The sequence below is a fragment of the Pyxicephalus adspersus genome, chromosome Z, assembly GCF_032062135.1.
Source record: "Pyxicephalus adspersus chromosome Z, UCB_Pads_2.0, whole genome shotgun sequence".
Lineage (NCBI taxonomy): Eukaryota > Metazoa > Chordata > Amphibia > Anura > Pyxicephalidae > Pyxicephalus > Pyxicephalus adspersus.
The window spans coordinates 86,930,557-86,950,132 of NC_092871.1; the positions used below are offsets into that span (position 1 = coordinate 86,930,557).

Genomic DNA, 19,576 nt, shown 5'->3' on the forward strand with positions numbered 1-19,576 from the left:
CCCCCATGGCCATTAATATGAAGAGACCCTCCACCCCCCATGGTAAATATTATGAAGTTGCCCTCCACCCCCCATGGCCATTAATATGGAGTTGCCCTGCACCCCCCATGGTCATTAATATGAAGTTGCCCTCCACCCCATATGGCCATTAATAGAGAGATTCTTCTCCCAGATATTATTACTTTGGAGTTACCTCCCTATAACAACCTCAAAAAATGTATGCAAAGTTTTTGAATGTTAAAAAAGTAAATAAGGCAATTAGTTCTCACCTTGCCATCAGGGCTAGTTTTCTTGAAGACTCTAAAAGAAAAAAATAGCAAAGATACTGAACAATAACAGAACAAACAATAAGCTGATTTGTGTAAAAATTTGTGTTTGTATGTGTGAACAATATCATTAAAATCTCTAGTGATTGGCATAATGTCAGTATGGTGAGAAGGTTTGTGAAGAAAGGGTCACATTCAGGAATATATATAAATATATCAAGGACCTGGGCAAGGTGGAGGAAACCTCTATGCACATACAGCAGGTCGGTTGGAAACCAATGATTTGCTTCTGAAAATTACAGCCTTGCCAGTCAGCACTCCCGTCACCACACCAGCAGGGGGCGCTCTGAATGTAATTTTCTTTATAGCTCTGCTATCAAACCAACACAATGCAGAGCATTATGGGTGCTGCTTCATCAGGGTGTAAGGAATAAAAACAATATATTCCAATTCCTATATATCGAAGCCCACACAAGCACAGAAAGATGTATAGATATATTTTATAGACATTATCTGCAATGTAATTCTACTTAGAAGCGGTTGCACGAATTTGGTAGCAATGTGTTGTGTGAATAAGCCCTGTATGACAGAACCGCAATAATGCTAGAATGCTTTAAAATCTTACTTGGAACTGTCGGCCATAGTGACTCCAATCTATGAGAGAGGAAGCAGAAAAAAATATATTTTCCAGGGATCATGTTTTTGGAATTACAACACAGAAATATATTAACGTAAGCGCATGTTATGTCAAAACAATACAAAAAAGTTCATACAGTGCATTCACATTTTGTTATGTTTATCTCTTTAAAAACATACAAATATTTTCTGATCTGCTAGATATGACATGAGTGGTGTCAGGAACACAGGAAGTGTGCGCACGACACAGGACAGCTCTAAATTTCAGGTATTTTCATTGCACTTATTGAAGTGATATAACAAAATTATTTTAATGATGTATTGAACAGACCAAAGGGAGCAAATAGGAATCAAAAATTGTTAGGATTTTCATACACTTGTTTGAAAAAAAGATGCTTGCTGTGTGGCAAAGTGGTGGGATCCCCCTCGCTGCTCATTCTTGCAGTAAGTGTAACTGGCACACCAGACCAATGGCATTTAATGTCACTTAAGTGAACAGACATAAAGGATTGATGGGGGAGCAGTTGCCAGTGAATTCTTTATAAATATATAAAATATATATAAATATTTATTTTTATCTCTCTTGGTGTCAGTGACTCATCACTAGGTGTCACTATTTCACATTTTGCTTTTTGGATTTACAAATACTGTACAGTTAATTGGATTCTAAGAATTTTACAAGTCTGCATATATACAAATTCCCGATATGTCACAATATGGCAGCAATTGTATCACTTTCCAAAAAAAATCCACCTTTTAAAAATAAAAAGCTATCCTTGATCTCCAATCAGTGACTTTGCCTAGGCTGAGATGATTTCATAAGTCTGCTGCAGGCAGGAGGAAGCATTTCTTTAGTCTCATTACCTCTGATTAGATTGCAGCATTGTAATTTGAAGGTCAGATCCTGATGATGAATGAGAAGACCTGGCTCACCGTTCCAATTCATCCGAAAGGTGTTCAGTAGGGATGAGGTCAGGGCTCTTTGCATGACATTTGAGTTCCTCCACACCAGATTTGTGACCCCATGTCTTTATGGAGGGGGCTTTGTACCCTGGGGCACAGTCATGGGGGAACAGAAAAGGGTCTTCACCAAACTGTGACCACAAGGCTGAAAGAGCACAATTGTCTGCAATGTCTTTGTATGATGGAGGATTACCAGGACCCTTCACTGGGGACATCTGAACTCCAATATTATTATTAAACAGGATTTATTTAGCGCCAACATATTACGCAGCGCTGTACAAAAAATAGGGGTAGCAAAATACAGACAGTGACACAGGAGGAGAAGAGGACCCCGCCCCGAGGAGCTTACAATCTAGGCCATCATTCGGGGTTTATATACTTTTGGCCATGCAGTGAGTGATAAACCTGACAGCACAGACATAATATCATATTCAGTATAAGTAATGTGCGATTGATATTTTCTCCTCCAATAAATAAGCTTGACATTATTTAAGTAACAAACGGAAATCGTTTTCTTGTATTTGCTCAGATAAGATCAACCAATTTCTTGATACAAAGCACAGAGAGAAATCCTTTATATGTCCCCCTCATGCTATGACAATGGTCTGTGTGATTGCTGTAGTAAAAACCAGACGGGCTGTTGTTTAGCAAAGGACATAAAACCAACAAAACTACAGGGAAAGTTTTGGTGTATTTTGTCACCTGCACCTATAGGAAGCATGGCTGTAAGGTGAAATTTGTAGTTTGTGTTCAGCAGTGAAGAATTAAAGAGCAACATAAAACCATTTCCTGCCCACAGTTTGATAATTTACCTACGTCAGCATAAAGCCTGAGTGCGCTAATTATATATTAAAGTCGACCAATCGCAACATTTTTATACAATATTGTATATGGATATATTTTGTATATTGAAAAAAATTGTTTTGGTTTTAATTTGAAGGGTAAACGCGCATCCTCCAGATATATATTTGTCATACATCCCAGGAGACTGCTGGCAATGCAAAATAAAAAGTTCTGACCACCAGTTTATTGGGGACCATTTTTTTCTCAATGACCACCAAATTGAGAGGTGTTCTTCCCAATCATTTCCAATAAATTATTTTACAGGGATTTCCTGGGACCTAAAAATTATTGCAAAGCACGTGGCTCAGTGGTTAGCAACTTGGAGTCCCAAGTTTTGACCTCAGCTAGGACGCTATGTGCATGGAGTTTGCAGGTTGCCCCCGTGTTAGAGTTGGTTTTCTCTGGGTACTCCAGTTTCCTCCCACATCCCAGTTAGAGGATTGGCTTCCACAAAAATTGACCTTGTGGTCAATTTGGGGACATCATTATCAAACAGGATTTATATAGCGCAAACATATTATGCAGCGTTGTACATTAAATAGGGGTTGCAAATGACAGACAGTGAGACAGGAGGAGGAGAGGACTCTGCCCTGAAATGCTTACAATCTAAGACTAGATTATGAACCCCTTTGAGGGACAGTTAATGACATGACCATGGACTTGTAAAGTGCTGCCTAATATGCTGGCACTATATAAATACAAGGTAAGAATATTGGTCCGTCTGCTATAAAAAATTGTTTGCATGAGGTCGGCACTTTTTGTAAACATTTTTAGGAGGGTGCATGACTCGTGCGCCTGTGCAGTGTGAGGTCGGGTGATATAAGAAGAAGAAAAAAGAAGATGGCGGTCCGCCCTGGAAAGAACAAGGAAGATGGAATGGCGTTGCTTGTGGAGGGATTGATGGCTTTCCAACTATAAAGGTGTTTTTTTTTACTGAAAATTGTGAACTGTGCTAATTGCTACCCCATGCTTTGTTGCATAAAATTTTAGGTAAAAAAAAAAAAAAAGACACCTTTACAGTAGGAAAGTCTTCAGTCCCTCCACGATCCTAGTCCAGTAGGATCCCGTTGTCCTTCTCCTTTCCAATGTGGAATACACAGCAGGTGCCACCGTCTTCTGGGTTCTTCTTCTTACATCACCCAATCTCGCACATCCAAGCCACAAGATTGGGTAATGCGCCTTCCTGAAAATATTAACTAAAAGTACCTATCTCATGCATGCAACAGCAGAGGAACCCTTGCAGTGATTTATAGATATCTTGGAATTGACTGGGAAAAATGCTTCTCACATAAACCATAAACTGGTGGTCCGAATTCAGCATTTACTGACAGATAAAAAGATCATTGGCATCATGCTGCTAGCTCTGACACGTAGAAATGGACCCAGAACTAGACAGGCAGATTGGGGGTCAGTTAGTAATACCTTAAGGAACCAGTAGGAGCCGTGGTTAGGAATGCCTGGCATAGTTGTTGGGGTTGGGGTTTGGTTCCTCTGCTTTTTCCTAACACAATCCCAAATGCTAACACTAAACCTAACTCCATCCCTTAAACTTTCACTTTGGTGGTGACAGATATCATGGTGTTTCTTCCTGGGTCCATTTATTGTGCAGAATAAAAATTCTTTCCTTTTTTAAAAAAAAAAAACCACCCTAAATCATCAAACCCACCCTGACCTCACCTTTACAATTGACTCCTATTCATTTCACTGAATGTATGAAATTCACCAGTCCTGATTTTTTGAAATAATTTTGGCACTTCCAGAGTTTGCTCAACCCCAACAAGTCATAGAACACTAACATCAGAAAGAAAGATCTGCCGGTGTAAAGATTGTGTGATACCCTGAGCTTTGGTCCTATGTAGTAGGGGAATCCCTTTCAGAGACTATGATTGCTCTCTGTGTTTCCTGTCTCTCTAATTCTCTTTTAAACATGAAAAACACTTTAGGGATGATTTACTAGAAGAGCAAAGAATGTTCACATATTAAAGTGAATGTGACCCCCTCCCTCCATAAGTGCTAGTGCTGGGCAGCCAATCAGTAGGCCCAGATACTGTCACATGAAGAACAGGGTGATATAATCAAACCTGTGTAAGCTCTGATACTATCCAACACAGATAATAGAACAGATTTACCAGGAGAATAGCCTAGGATGAATACAGATTATATATATATATATATATATATATATATATATATATAAATATATAGGAAGGCTGTGTAGGGGGTAGGTAGGTGGGTAGGCTGTGTAGGGGGTAGGTAGGTGGGTAGGCTGTGTAGGGCTGGGGTTAGTAGGTGGGAAGGAAGGATGAATGAGTCTGGCTGCAGCATTCATAATAGATTAATAATAAATTCATATTAGAGGAGAAAGTCGGTTAGACGGGAGATGATAAGAGCGTGTACAAGGAGTTTGGTGGTCTCAGGGGACAGGTAGGGGCAGATTTTGGAGATGTTGCGTAGGTGAAAGTGACCGGACCTGGAAATGTTCTGAGTATGAGGGGTAAATGAGAGGGCTGTATCGAAGGTTATGACAAGAAAACGTGCCTGAGGGGAATAACAGTGTTATTAGCAGTTAGAAATTTGTCAGTGGGGGGTTTGGATTGGAGGGGGTGGATGAATTCTGTTTTATCCAGGTGGCCCCGACCCACCTGACCTACAACTTTGGTATTTCATAGTAAAGGACTACTTGGTCTTAGATGGTCTTTCTCCTCTTGATACAAACAGTGAGCGTGAACCTTCCCAAGAGGAACCTAAACATCAGCAAAGACCTGGCAAAGGTTCAGAATTTTCCCTACATAACTCAAAATAAAAAGTCCTGGCTGGTGATCTGCTTTTAGTGGCAAAAATCTACAAACTGGGATATAATAAACAATGAATACAGCTAGGTCTCTGTGAACATTTGAAGGGATATTCATTCATCAATAGAGAAGCATGAATTGATTACCTGAATTCAGCTCTGCACAGCAGTGATGACTTTGCTCGTGAATTGACAATCCTCATATATAATTAGCAGCTCTTTATATAGTTTGAACCCTCAGCCTCGTCAGTGGGGAGGGGGGCTCAGAATCCTATTAGCTGACCAATCCTATGATGCAGAATGGAGTCGTAACGTTGACTTATAGATGTATTTCTGAAGAAGCTTAGTTAGAAGGCTTCGGGGGATTACAGGATAGGAAAGAGAAGAACTGGACTTAACCTCTAGATCTAAAGGTGAATGTCTCAGCATTCATCTATCAAAAGTCAGGCTAGATCACAGGAAGCCTGAAGAGATTAGCAGATCTAAGTGTTATGGACAAGAACAAAACATTGACAGATGCCCAAAACTTATCCTATAATATGCCCCAAAATCTGTATTTAATGTGGATAAAAACCCCATCACTAAAATATCATATAATTTACCATCATGGTTTAGGAATGGGTGGGAGCCATGGTATATGTGAGCCCCATCACTATAGAATGAGGGGCACAGAGCAGCCAGTAGTGTGAGTTGGAGCATGTTTGGAGAAACGAAAGCTGACCAAGAACATGGAGTGATTAGAGTCCATTAAAAAATTGCACTAATTCTCATCACTTTTTTTACATTTTAACCAGACTATATTCCAAAAATAGAAACTAGGTGGCCAGAAAATAGGGTGGGGCAGCAAACATGTACCCCCTATCCTGTACCTTACCAGGCCCCATTCCTTCCCTCAACACTGGGGGTAGCATACCATTGTTGAAGGTAAGGACCCCTACCTTACATGTGGTCACCCAAAAAGGGTGAAGGGATTTGTTGGGGGAAAGGGGGTTATATCATAAAAGGAAAATGCTTTCTTCATTAAAAAAATATTAAAAGAAACATCTCAATTCCAAAAGTCATTTAAAGGATTTGTGTATTCATTTGTGTAGGATCCAGTGTTGCTCCCAAAGCTGAAGGTCCAAAAAAAAGACCCTCTCCCTGTCGGAATGGCACTGCTCCTAAAAATGGTCAAAATCCAAATGGTAAATCTGTGTATAGATTTAAATTGGGTTTGCTGTGAATATCGTACTCAATAAACTCGAAGAAATGGTCACTAAGCCCATAGACGGAACTCTTCTTTATCTTTAATGCAATCTTTAATCATTTAAAAAAGTAATTTTAAATATTTTTGTTTCATCTGCACCTTTCATCAAAATAATTCCTACTGATTCTGCTGTGAGGGTCCTTGTGCAGGTATTTCCTGTTATAGGGTAACAACACTACGGGTTGTGCTCCTTCAATATTACCCTGTCACAAGGTTATATATTAAAGAATAAATGTGTTCTTTTTAACACATTACACAGCCATGGTAACCTGTGGTCATCATTAGAAAACCCAACCTAAATAATGGGATAATTTGGCACCTGAAAATTTTAAAGGATTGAAAATAACTTTTGAAAGTTTATTAACATGTTCAAGTTGATTAGAGATTTTTTTGATGGTTTGTGTAACAAATAGTTTAACCCATCTTGTACTCATTCCTTCTTATTTCTTTCATTCAACAAAAAGAAAATGAGATGTGTCAGCCCTTTGTGTGCCTTTGCGTATTCCCCATTTGACTCACTGTACGGCTCTCTACATTTTATTGTTCTTTTTGATTCAGTGCCCATATTTTCCCCCCTTTTCATCAGCCTCTGCACCTCTCAGCTCTCATGCTTGTTTTAAAGCTTGGGTTTTGTGGGTTATGATGTATTTCATGTCTTCCTTCCTTCTCGTTCCTGCTGAACACGGTGCAACCTGCAGAAGATTATGTAGTGGAGAGATCACATCAATCCGACAGCTATAAGCCAAACAACAGCAGGTGAGCACATGTCCAGGCTATAGATACCGGTAGCCTTACAGGTCAAGCAAAGGCTTTGAATGACCATGTATACGTGGCATTGGCCCACTTTCATTTGAGCAAAGCTTTACACCTACCTAGTATGCAGATTAGGGCTCATTTGGTTTCTTGTATGTGGCACATGTAAATTTGCATACTTGCTTATTGAAGTTGACGTTCTGAAAAAAGCTTTCCAAGAGCAGAAAATAGCATGGTATAGAATGCTTTGCAAGTTTCATAGTTACATAGGTTGAAAAAGTAAACATCCATGGAGGTCAACCAAGTAATAAAAGAAACTCGACAGCCCTTAAATTGCAATAATCCAGAAGAAGGCAAAAAAAAAAACATAAACTATGGGCCAATTTTTCCTTCCTGGTCTCCTAGGAAAACAAACTTCACTTACTAAAATGGTAATGTAAAATGTATTATTATAATTTGCTGTCCCATTTAGAGGGTTTATTATAGCATTTTGGATGGTTTATATCATCAATTTTATCAATTTCTTTATGGGTCTTTTTTCTTTCTATGAAAACAACGTAAAATCTTGAAGCTAATGAGAAGGCGCATCAGCAGGTCCAGGATAGATGAAAGGAGCTGAACACTGAACACAAAAGTGTCGATATTTACCCTATACCTCTGATGTTTGACGGAAATGTCACTCATCTATATTAATGCACACTGCTGTAATATTATGTTATGTCTAAGTTTTCTAAGTCTAATCAATTACGTGTAATTCTTATAAATTATTTTGTATTCCTCCCTTTTTTTTGGTGCTAATGACAGTGCATCACCCTACTGTAAAGGTTTCATTATTGAGTGAAAGAATGTCCCTACATTGCTTGTCATTGTAAAGAATGTCCCTACATTGGTTGTCATTGTAAAGAATGTCTTGTTATATTGGTGGTAAGATGGAGGAATGCTCCTCACATTGATGGTCTCTGAGGGTATGTCCCTAGTTTGTTGATCAATTGGAAGACTGTCCCCTTCGTTTGGTGGTCCCTGGGGAGTATGTCCCTAACATTGGTGGTCTCTGGGGAGACTGTCCCCTTAATTTGGTGGTCATTAGAAGGATGGTCCCTAACATTGGTGGTCCCTGGGGAGAATGTTCATTACAAATTAATATTATTATTATTATTATTACATTAGTTGTCATTGTAATGAATGTTCCTTACAATGCTGGTCAGTTGGAGCAATGCTTCTTACATTGGTGGTCTCTAAGGAGTATGTCTCCTTAGTTTAATGGTCAATGGGAAGACTGTCCCTAGCATTGGTGGCCTCTGGGGAGAAAGTTGTCTTAGTTTGTTGGTCAATAGGAAGAATGTCCCAAACATTGGTGGTCTCTGGAGAAAATGTCTCTTTAGTTTGGTAGTCAATGGGAAAAATGCCCACTTAGTTTGATGGTCAATGAGAAGAATATCCCTAATAATAGTGGTCTTTGGGGGGGAAATGTCCCCTTAGTTTGGTAGTCAATGGGAAGATTACCCTTAGGTTGGTGGTCAATGGGAGGACTGTCCCTAACATTGGTGATTTTTGGGGAGAATATCTCCTTAGTTGGATGGTATTGGTAAGACTGTTCCTAACATTGGTGGTCTCTGGGGATAATGTCTTCTGTGTTTGGTGGTGTCTGGGAAGACTGCCCTTTGCATTGGTGGTCATTGGGTGGAAGAATGTCCATTACATTGGCTGTCATTGAAAGGATTGTCCCTTAGGCTGGTGGTCAGTTGGAAGAATTCTCCTTACATTGGTGGTATCCAGGGATTCCTTAGTTTGGTGGTCAATGGGAAGAAAGTTCCATACATTGGTGGTCAATTGAAAGAAAGTCTCTTACTATGGTGGTCTCTGGAGAGAATATCCCCTTACATTGGTGGTCAATGGGAAGAATGTCCCTTACATTGGTGGTCAATGGGAAGAAAGGCCCTTACATTGGTGGTCTCTGGAGAGAATATCGCTTTACATTGGTGGTCAATGGGAAGAAAGTCCCATACATTGGTGGTCAGTAGGAAGAACCTCCCCTTACATTAGTGGTTAGTTTGTATGAGGCACCATGCATTAGTGGGTATTGTGAATATTGCTCTTTATATTTGTGGCCAGTGAGAAAATTCATCCTTTTCAGACATCTAAAAAGATTATCTGAAGGTTCTCGATACAAAGAGTTAAGTCAAATTTCGTATTTACACATTCTTGAGGCAATATGACCTACTTCAGCTCTGGTAGTTTTCCCCAAAACCACGTCATTCTTTTTGTTTTCAAGAAAGAGCAACATATCTCATGTGGAGAAATCACTTCTGAGTTGACCTACATATTAAATATTTTTAGCAGTCATTGTAGATGTTTATCAGAATGATTTCTAATAAAATATTGCACACTTTTAATGCTAACATTGGATATAAACTGGGTCACATCATCATGTGATGATTGCAAAATCTTTAGAGGACTCACCATTGCAATTTACAAAAAATCTGTGGCTATTACCTGGCCTTACATGTCAATGGGGACCTGTGACTAACCTGACATACTTATATATTGAGTGGTAATGGGTCCTCTATCGTTGAACAATATACTACAACAGTATAATTTCTTTTTAGAAAAGCTTCAACTTTTAACATTAAAAAGCTAACCTAAGCTCCATTTAGTGACTTAGCCTAGGCTGAGTTAGGGGTCGTCAGTTTGCTGCAGGTAAGGGAAAGCATTTTCTCTATCTCCCCTCCCCCAGAGATCAGACAGCAGCATTGTATCCAATTACAAAGTAAGGCGGCTACATAGTAACTTTGTACATGTAACTGAAATATTAGATTAATAAAAACATTTGTATTTCTCCTTTAAGGAAGACCATGTGTGAGTGCTGGTACCATGCTGAGCTAAGTCAAACAAGTGCTGAGCAGTTACTGATCCGCGATGGAAGGGACGGAGCGTTTCTTGTGCGCCAGAGTGAGTCTGTGCCTGGCGCATATGCCATCTGTCTCATGTGAGTGGACTTTTATCTCTTTTTTGCCAGACAATAACAAACATGTAATATGGTGCAAGAGGACCTGATCCCAAATATTGATAGTATTGTGGGGTCACCATCACTAGAGGGGTCACCAGCAGGAGGAAGGAGGTCCTGATTTCTCTATATAGATAGAATTGTGGGGTCACCATCACTACTATATAGATAGAATTGTGGGGTCACCATCACTAGAGGGGACACCAGCAGGAGGAAGGAGGTCAAGATCCAATTCTGTAAAAAGGGAGCAGACTGTGAACCATTCTATGAATTCCAAGAGTCCATCCTTAAACCCTTCTATGTTTCTATGTCTGTATTTTGCGAATGAGAAATGGATGGCTTCCATTAGGTTTGCAGAAGTTGCACTTTTGATTTTGGTTATTTAGTATGTGTGGGTGTCACAAATGTGTTTTCACATAAAAGTTACATGAAAGTTCACACAAAAGTTACAAAAGTAACCAAGCTGAGGCGGCAATATTGAGGTTTCATCGTGTTTGTGTTGCAGCTTTTCTGAGCCTTCACAATTAGATACAAATAGGTCAGAAGTATACAGGAGGTCTTACTTGATAGTTGTTGGCCCATGACATTTAATATTATATCCTAATAAACATACCGGCACTTTTATGGGAGTCTGAGAATGCCCTTCCCTTTAAGTACATTTTATTGTTCAGCTCTACGAATACACATATACAAATCTTTATTCTCATTTCTGGAAATGTAATTTATTTTAATATGATTTTGTTGGTCTTCCCACAGGTATCACCAGCAGGTGCACACATACCGTGTATTGCCAGATGAGAATGGATTGCTCTCTGTTCAGGTGTGACAAAAAAAATACCCATATAACATTCCCACCATCATATGTACAGACATCACACAGTGGCCCGCTTTTTTAGGATAGTTCCTCTTCATAGTACAAATGTTTTATGTCATCTCGTGACTGGATACAATGTTGCAGTCTGATCTCTGAGGGAGAGGAGATTGAGAAAATGCTTCCTCCTGCCTGCAGCAGATTGATGACATCATCTTAGCCTAAGCACTGATTGGAGTCACTGACTGGAGCACAAGAATAGCATTTATTGATAAAAGGTGGAATTTTCCTGATCATCATATTGTTATGGGGAATGCATTTACTGCAACTCAGATTTCCATTTATAAATTAATCCAGATGCAGTAAAATACCCTTTATTAGTAATACCCCCCCATCCCCCATCCACTTTCTGCTCTCATTTGTTTTGCCTTGTTGTATGTGGTGTATTATTTGGTTTCCTTTCACAGCCACATTATGAAGGAGTGTCACAGCATAATGCTTCGTTTACCACCCAACCACATGTGACAACCAGTTCCTGCGTTACAATTTGGAACACCACCTAGAGGTGTAAAGCCATTGCTGTGCACCCTGATTTTCCAATTAACACATTCATGGTTGGCCCTTCACAGCTTTCCTTTCAGTTTTACAACTGTCATAGAAAGCCTGAATGTCACAATAGAGTGCTCATATATCAATAGCATCAGAAACTGCTTGTGTGTTATAGGAGACCAGAGACTGCTTGTGTGTTATGTATTATAGGAGACCAGAGATTACATGTTTGTTATAGGGGCCAGAGATTACGTATGTTAAAAGAGACCAGAGACTGCTCCTTTTTTATAGGAGTCCAAAGATTGTATTATAAGAGACAAGAGACTGCTTGTGCGTTATAATAGACCAGTAATGTCTAAAAGACCAGAGACTGCTCACACATCACAAGAGACTGTCAGATCATTATCATATGGTATCTTTCTATATTGACATCTCCTGGGACAGGAAGTGAATTGAAATTTCCCAAGCAGGTACAGAACAATATAATTCTGACTGTAACTACAACATTTTCTAATCGATTGATTGGTCTGTCTCAGTATCTCCCCTTTTTCTCCTTCTGCTCCCAGTCTGTACAGGGGGTGGAGGTTAGAAGATTCATCAGACTCAGCGACCTCATATCAGCCTACAGACGGAGGGGGAACGGGCTCGTCACTGCGTTACATTTTCCTGTTGGTGGCGAGAGGCTGGAACGAGAAACCGGTAAGATAATCCTGAAACACCGACTGATCTCTGCTGAGCAACTGACACATATGTTCCATGAAAATAATCCCTGGTGATCCTACCAGGATTTGTGCAGGCACTTCCTGTGGTATAGGGTGATTTTGGTCCATCCTTGTCCCCAAGTGTATTTCGTTGTTGTCACCCTGTCACATGCTCATCTGATGGGGACTACAGGTGGCAATTTCAACATACAATACACAGACATGGCCGAGTGTTGTCACCATGAAAAACTATTGCCATGTCTGCATGGAGGATGCATGAGATGAGTAACACTGACATGGAACATCTCCTTTAATACTTAATATCGGTATCTTCTTTTATACTTGTCAGTAACATGTTTGCTTATATTTCTTCTCGAAGATAACGATATCCACAGATGTTCCTGCTGGATAGACGACACCTTTGCAGATCCAAAAAAACTTTTAAAGCCGAGGGGTTTGTCAAACACAACCCATAATGGATTTCTTCAGGAAGGCTTTCCGCTCAGCGCAGAATTAGAAAACGAGTGCTCACGATTGGACAGGTTGGTGATATTTTGTTACAAAACAATACAATGATAAATACTAAATAAAAGAGGATCCAAGCTCTGAGTTAAGCTGCGTACACACGTCCAATTTTTATCGTTGGAAATAAACGACGAACGAACGACGAACGAGCGATTGGCCAAAAATCGTTTGTAAAAAAAGTAACCAACGACGCCGACGAACGAGGATAGTCGTTGGAAATGAACGACCGGACTGGCGGATCGGATTGGACGACGATCGTTGACCATCTATCGTGTGTACGGTCGTTCAGTGATCGTCCATGGTCTGAGCATGCGCGGTGAACGAACGTTCGCTCACTTCCTGTGGTGCACGTCACTTCCTGTATCGTTCAAACGATCGCATCTATCGTGTGTATAATATCTTTGAACGATCGTGTCGTTATCTGTATGTACAGGATCGGTGCCATACGATCGTTCGCAGATATCGTGCAGGATCGTTCGTCGTTCGTTTACAAACGATAATAATTGTAAGTGTGTACGTAGCTTTACTGCAAGTGGAAGAAAATCCCCTCCACCCTATAAATTTATATTTATTATTAATTCATAAGGAATAAAAATTCATTTCTTGCTCAGGAAGGGGATTATGATCTGCAATAATGATTAATACAAATATCTGTATAAATTGTAAATTTCTGCAGATTTTCTATCACTTCCTGTCTGGAAAAGGTTTTATCAGCAAGAAAGGAAGTGGTGGGAAATCTTTAACCAACAGGGAAAGGTAACGCAGTGACGAGCCCGTTCTCCCTCCTTCTGTAGGCTGATATGAGATCATTGAGTCTGAAGAATCTTCTAACCTCCACCCCCTGTACACACTGAAGATGAATGAGGGGAGATACTGAGACAGACCAATCAATCAATTAGAAAATGTAGTTATGGTCAGAATATTATTGTTCTGTTCCTGCTGGAAAATTTCAAATCGTTTCCTGTCTCAGGTGATATCAGTAAAGAAAGATACCATATGATAATGGTATGCCCATCCAACTGCTGTTCTGATCTATTCCATGTGAGAATTAAAAAGTGTTTTGGTGTTTCCTTTATTATTCTCTTCCACATATTGAGATATATTGGCTGATGGAGGAATAATGATGGGCAGAGTGCAGGAATATTTAAATTCTTTATCAGTAGTGTAATCTGATTCCTGATTGGGTCCTGGGTTTTTTGTAATTTTAGGGTTCAAGGCGGGCTGCAATGTAGAATTTGTGTTGATTGTTTCACCTGTTGATTATTACAGAGAAATTACAGCTACATGGAGCAGCCTGAGGATCCTGGCCCAACTATTTGGATGTATGTCTAATATTAATTTTCAAGACAATGATCAGGTATGTTTCACTCCTGAAAGGTGAATATATTCACTAGTGACATATAAATATGTTCTCTTTTAAAATTCTTTATCTCTCTAATTTCTAATTTTGTAATCTTCTATATGGCCTTCTAAATACAATAGCATGATTGCATGAATAGCTAAAATTGCGTGAACCTCCGACCATCATCAATATGAGCTTACTGGTCATCCCGTTCGGGAACTATTCACATAAAATTGAGAACATGCCTTAAAATCTCTATTACCCTACAAAGACTTTGCAGAAAAGGCCAAAATTATGTGAATCCCAAATGATGATCTTCAGGTATCCCCAATGAAGGGTCCTTGTAATCCTCCATCATACAAAGTCATTGTAGACAATTGTGTTCTTCCAGCCTTGTGGTCACAGTTGGGTGAAGACCCTTTTCTGTTCCCCCATGACTGTGCCCCAGGGTACAAAGCCAGCTCCATAAAGACATGGGGTGACCAGTTTGGTCTGAAGAAACTTGAGTGTCCTGCACAGAGCCCTGACCCCAACCCTACTGAACACCTTTGGGATGAATTAGAATGGTGAGCCAGGTCTTCTCACCCAACATCAGTACCTGACCTCACAAATAGGGGCAAAGCCCCACCATCAGTACCTGACCTCACCAATATGGGGCAAATCTCCACCATTAGTACCTGCCCTCACCAATAGGGGACAAATCCCCACCCTTAGCATCTGACCTCACCAATAGGGGCAAATCTCCACCATCTGAACTTGACCTCACAAATGGGGCAAATTACCACCATCAGTACCTGACCACACCAATGGGGGAAAATCCCCGCCATAAGTACCTGACCTCACCAATAGGGGGAAAATCCCCACCATCAGTACCTGACCTCACTAATGGGGGGCAAATCCCCACCGTTAGTACCTGTCCTCACCAATAGGGGCAAATCCCCACCATCATTACCAGACCTCACCAATAGGGAGTAAATCCCCACCATCAGTACCTGATCTCACACATGGGGGCAAATCTCCACCATCAGTACCTGATCTCACCTATAGGGGGCAAATCGTCACCATCAGTACCTGACCTCACCAAAGGGGGGTAATCTGCCACAGACACCCTCTAAAATCTTGTAGAAAGCTTTCCCGAAAATGTGGAGGATCTTATGGAGGGGCAACTTCATGAGGGAAGGTTGAAATTCCTTATTAAAGGTCATGGGATGGGACAACTCCATTATAATGTTCATGATTTTTAGAATGGAATGTCCAACAAGCTCAAAAAATGTGTAGTGTGTAATAGAGAAACTTTTGGCCATGTTGTATAAATATAAACTCAAACATCTAAATCCCACATGAACTTTAGTGTGTTAATATTATTTTGTAAGACATTTTCTTTTAATTTTGTAGCTTTATTTAAAAACATTTGCATAAATAATTTCTGTGCAATATTACATACCCATAGATTTGAAAGGGACCTCAGTGTTATTCAGATAAAACTATACTGAATATTATTTCTTTATAATATGTCTCTTTTCCCATCAGATCACTGCAGTGGACAAACTTATCCACGAAATGTCAGATGTCCTGCAGCTACTGTCCAGTTTAGAAAACAAGGTAAGTTATGAGTATCTCTCCTATCTCACTCATGCATTTGGTCTTACGTATACAAATTCAGGTACACATTTTTTATATTTGTCTTGCAAGCGTTTAGTTTGATTCTACTTATTGAGGCCAAGGCTGGGTGCAAACAAGTGCCCTCATTTCAACAGCCAATGGAAGCCAATGCATGGGCAATGCATGTGCATCTGCAGTTATTATTATTATTATTATTATTATTATTAAACAGGATTTATATAGCGCCAACATATTACGCAGCGCTGTACATTAAATAGGGATTGCAAATGACAGACTAATACAGACAGTGATACAGGAGGAGAGGACAGTTGCAAGATAGCTGCACATACTCCGCAGAGAAAGTTATTGTCTCACAAGGTTTCTGGAAGGATCAACAAGCAACTTTTCCCACCTATACTGTATATGCTTCCAGGACCGTTGGTCATCAGTTTTCTCCTTTTTTTCATGCTCAGGCAACCAAGACGTTCCAGGATTGTGTTATTGCCTCTTCTGCTGCTCGCACTGAGATGTCTCCTAGAGTGGAATCACCAGGGGAAAAGATAACTAGGAAACAAGCGCTACAACAAGTAAGAAATCCACAGACTTACTGAATCCACCTGGGTAGGTCACCTGTTGACAAAGAGAGCCTTTTCCATTATAGACTATAAGAGGGCATACATAGGGTGCTTCATTATTGCCACAACTTCTGCTAAGCTCCCTCTTGTCTCCAGCCTTCACTCTTTGTTTTGATTCATACGCTGCAGCCAGACTCATCCATCCTTCCCTCCGCTCCTCTTCCGCTGCATCTCTTTGTAGTTCTCTTCATTGGCTTCCATTTCACCTTAGAATCGAATTTAAGCTCCTGTGCTTTGCCTTCAAATCCCTACACAGTCATTGTCCCACTTACATTTCTGACTTGGTAAAAAAATACTCCCCCTGCCGCTCCCTCCGCTCCTCCAATGACTTCCTCACTCATAACCTCCTCACATGCACGAATACAAGACTTCTCTAGAGCTGCCCCCACTCTCTGGAATGGTCTTCCTCGTCCTATTCGGCTTGCTCCTACTTTCTGCTCCTAAAGAAGCCCTCAAAACCCATTTTTTTAAACTTGCCTACCCGTCTTCTTTTGTCTTTTGAAATCGTCACTACTTCCCATCACTGCATATCTCCCATCCTATTGTGTGTGAAATTCCCTCACCTACTAGATTGTAAGCTCTTCAGGGCAGGGTCCTCTCCTTCTTCTGTGTCACTGTCTGTATTAGTCTGTCATTTGCAACCCCTATTTATGTACAGCGCTGCGTAATATGTTGGCACTATATAAATCCTGTTTCTTATTATTAATATTAATAATAATATTATTAATATAGAGCGTTAAAGGGTTAGAACCTCCATCAGGTGTTCTTCTCATTTCACAGATTTACACTCCACAGAGACTAATGTTTTTGTCTTCTAGGTGAGGCAGAGTGAGCAGAACAATCCATCCGGGAGAATCGCTCCTCGAGATCTTTCTGTATTCATTGGCACTTGGAATATGGGTAAAACACCTACAAAAAAGATAATTTTGTGGTTTTAGATTTTGTGCACAAAGCAGAAGACCAAATGTTTAAAAAAAAAACACAGTAAAACCAATATTTTCTAAATACAAGGGCCATGTGTAATCTTAATTTCTGTGCTTTGAGTATTTTTTCCAGATCTATGCAGCAATTCATTTCGACTCTTTGCATCTGTACAGGAACTTCCTGTAATATTGACCGGTCACTGCTGCTCTCTCTCCTTGTGCAGGGTGACCGGTCTTGTCTCCGCCTCCTGCGGTGAATTTCTGTAGGAAGCCTGTGGTGGGTGTGGTCTGCTGGGTCCCCCCCACAGCTCTGCAAAGGCTATTTACAGCCCAATGATTATATTATAAGGTAATATCCGAATTTGGAAAGCCATTTTGTGCTCACAAAGTGGATTTTGGGGTCATTTAGGAAAACAGAGAATCTGACAATCAACAAACATTTTCTGATGGTAAATCAATCACTGGAATTTATAACACATGGACCAAAAAGATTCACCTACATAGAATGTTTGCTAAATGTCACAAACAGAACCAAGTTTAATTTTTTTGTTTTGTATACAAAAACAGTAAGGAAATTTTTTTGCAGGTGGCTCACCTCCGCCTCGATCTCTTGTATCCTGGTTATCAGCGAAAAATCTGAAAGGGAGTCCGGAGGAAGGCAAATCATGTGACCAGCATGACCTGTATATGATTGGAACGCAGGAAAATCCACAAGGAGATCGGGAATGGGCAGAATGTCTCAGAGCAGCAATAATATCAAACACTTCGAAGAATTATAAAGTGGTAACTCATCTAATTCTATGTATAAAATTTCATGGGGTCACTTCAGCAAAATATTGGGATTTCGAATTTAATTGAGAAGGAAAATAAAGGGGGTCGGGGGCTGGTGGTTATTGGGTTCCTTTAAATCTCTTCAAAGGGTGGCATTTAATCCTTTCACCTATCCTGGACCTGTTCTTGTACCAAAAAGGGCCAAATCCAAATGTAACCCAAAAGACAATCTTAATGCTCACACCAATGATCAGTGGTTACGTAGTGATCACATGGCTTTACGATGGGTCTGTGTCAGGTCTTTTTTTTTTTGTCAATATATCAATATATACTGTACATACGTTTTTCCCAAAAGACAAGTGGTCAGTCCATAAATGGGCCCTTTATCACCTACCCCACTGGCAGAAAAGTGCAGGTCCTGAACAGAAAATATGGCCTCCCATCAGGGTGCAGGTCCATGGCAGCTTGGGCTTAGTGGAAGTGGGTTGAATGACACTGGCCACCATTCAACCTGGAAGACAAAGGACATTCTGTGATGAAAAATAAGGAAAAGAAGTTATAAAGGGTTTACAGGTCAAGTCAATTGAACAAGCAAAGTCAACTTCGTTTGAATTACACTTAAGGGTATATTTTTAAAGTAGTACTCTGGCATTCACCATATATTCTTTGGTGGAAAATTAATTATGGCCATTGAAAACTCATGGGCCTGGAAGATTCTCCACCAGTGAATGACAGATTAACCACATGTTCATGGACTCACTCTTTCTCTCCCAAGGTCTGTGCACACTCTGTTGGGGGAATTAAACTTGTTTTATTGGTGAAAGAAGAATATGAACACCTGATCTCTCATGTGCATACCTCATCTGTAAGGACAAGAATCAGTAATACTTTAGGTATGGAATATATTCTTCTCACAGCCCATGATATGAAAATATATTGTGATGACTGATACATGGGGCATTCATTTCCTTGTAGGTATCCGAGGAGCTGTGGGGGTTTCACTTCAGTTTAATGGGGCATCCCTGGGGTTTGTTACTTGTCACCTCGTATCTGGAACTGAGAAAGTCCAAAAGTAAGTAAACTCCCTAAATTCTTTTTACTATTTGCATATGTGTAATACATCTGAACTGCAGGCAGATATACAGAGGAAAGATATTGGGTGGCTAGAAGGGTCAACAGCAGGAGGAAGGAGGTCCTGATTCCCCTATATAGATA

At 40.1% G+C, this 19,576-nt stretch overlaps 2 protein-coding genes across 3 annotated transcripts in view; one reads left to right on the plus strand and one right to left on the minus strand.

The window, feature by feature from the left end:
* The window catches only part of ARR3 (arrestin 3), a 17,520-nt gene extending 11,785 nt beyond the window's left edge, over positions 1-5,735 (minus strand). Inside the window, exons 1-3 of the mRNA XM_072429322.1 lie at positions 5,647-5,735; positions 892-920; positions 270-300 (exon numbers count right to left, since the gene is read on the minus strand). Of these exons, the coding sequence (XP_072285423.1) occupies positions 270-300; positions 892-908 (48 nt within the window). The 5' untranslated portion in view covers positions 909-920; positions 5,647-5,735. The remainder of the gene's footprint in view (positions 1-269; positions 301-891; positions 921-5,646) is intronic.
* The window catches only part of LOC140342944 (phosphatidylinositol 3,4,5-trisphosphate 5-phosphatase 2-like), a 34,358-nt gene continuing 15,793 nt past the window's right edge, over positions 1,012-19,576 (plus strand). The window contains exons 1-13 of one of the 2 annotated variants that reach the window (XM_072429319.1): positions 1,012-1,170; positions 7,444-7,501; positions 10,344-10,484; positions 11,259-11,322; positions 12,429-12,561; positions 12,943-13,105; positions 14,358-14,445; positions 15,961-16,032; positions 16,506-16,619; positions 17,486-17,567; positions 18,177-18,373; positions 19,137-19,254; positions 19,337-19,433. In XM_072429319.1, coding sequence (XP_072285420.1) covers positions 10,351-10,484; positions 11,259-11,322; positions 12,429-12,561; positions 12,943-13,105; positions 14,358-14,445; positions 15,961-16,032; positions 16,506-16,619; positions 17,486-17,567; positions 18,177-18,373; positions 19,137-19,254; positions 19,337-19,433 — 1,262 coding nt within the window. In that variant the 5' untranslated portion in view covers positions 1,012-1,170; positions 7,444-7,501; positions 10,344-10,350. The remainder of the gene's footprint in view (positions 1,171-7,443; positions 7,502-10,343; positions 10,485-11,258; positions 11,323-12,428; positions 12,562-12,942; positions 13,106-14,357; positions 14,446-15,960; positions 16,033-16,505; positions 16,620-17,485; positions 17,568-18,176; positions 18,374-19,136; positions 19,255-19,336; positions 19,434-19,576) is intronic. The other variant, XM_072429321.1, reaches the window with a different exon arrangement.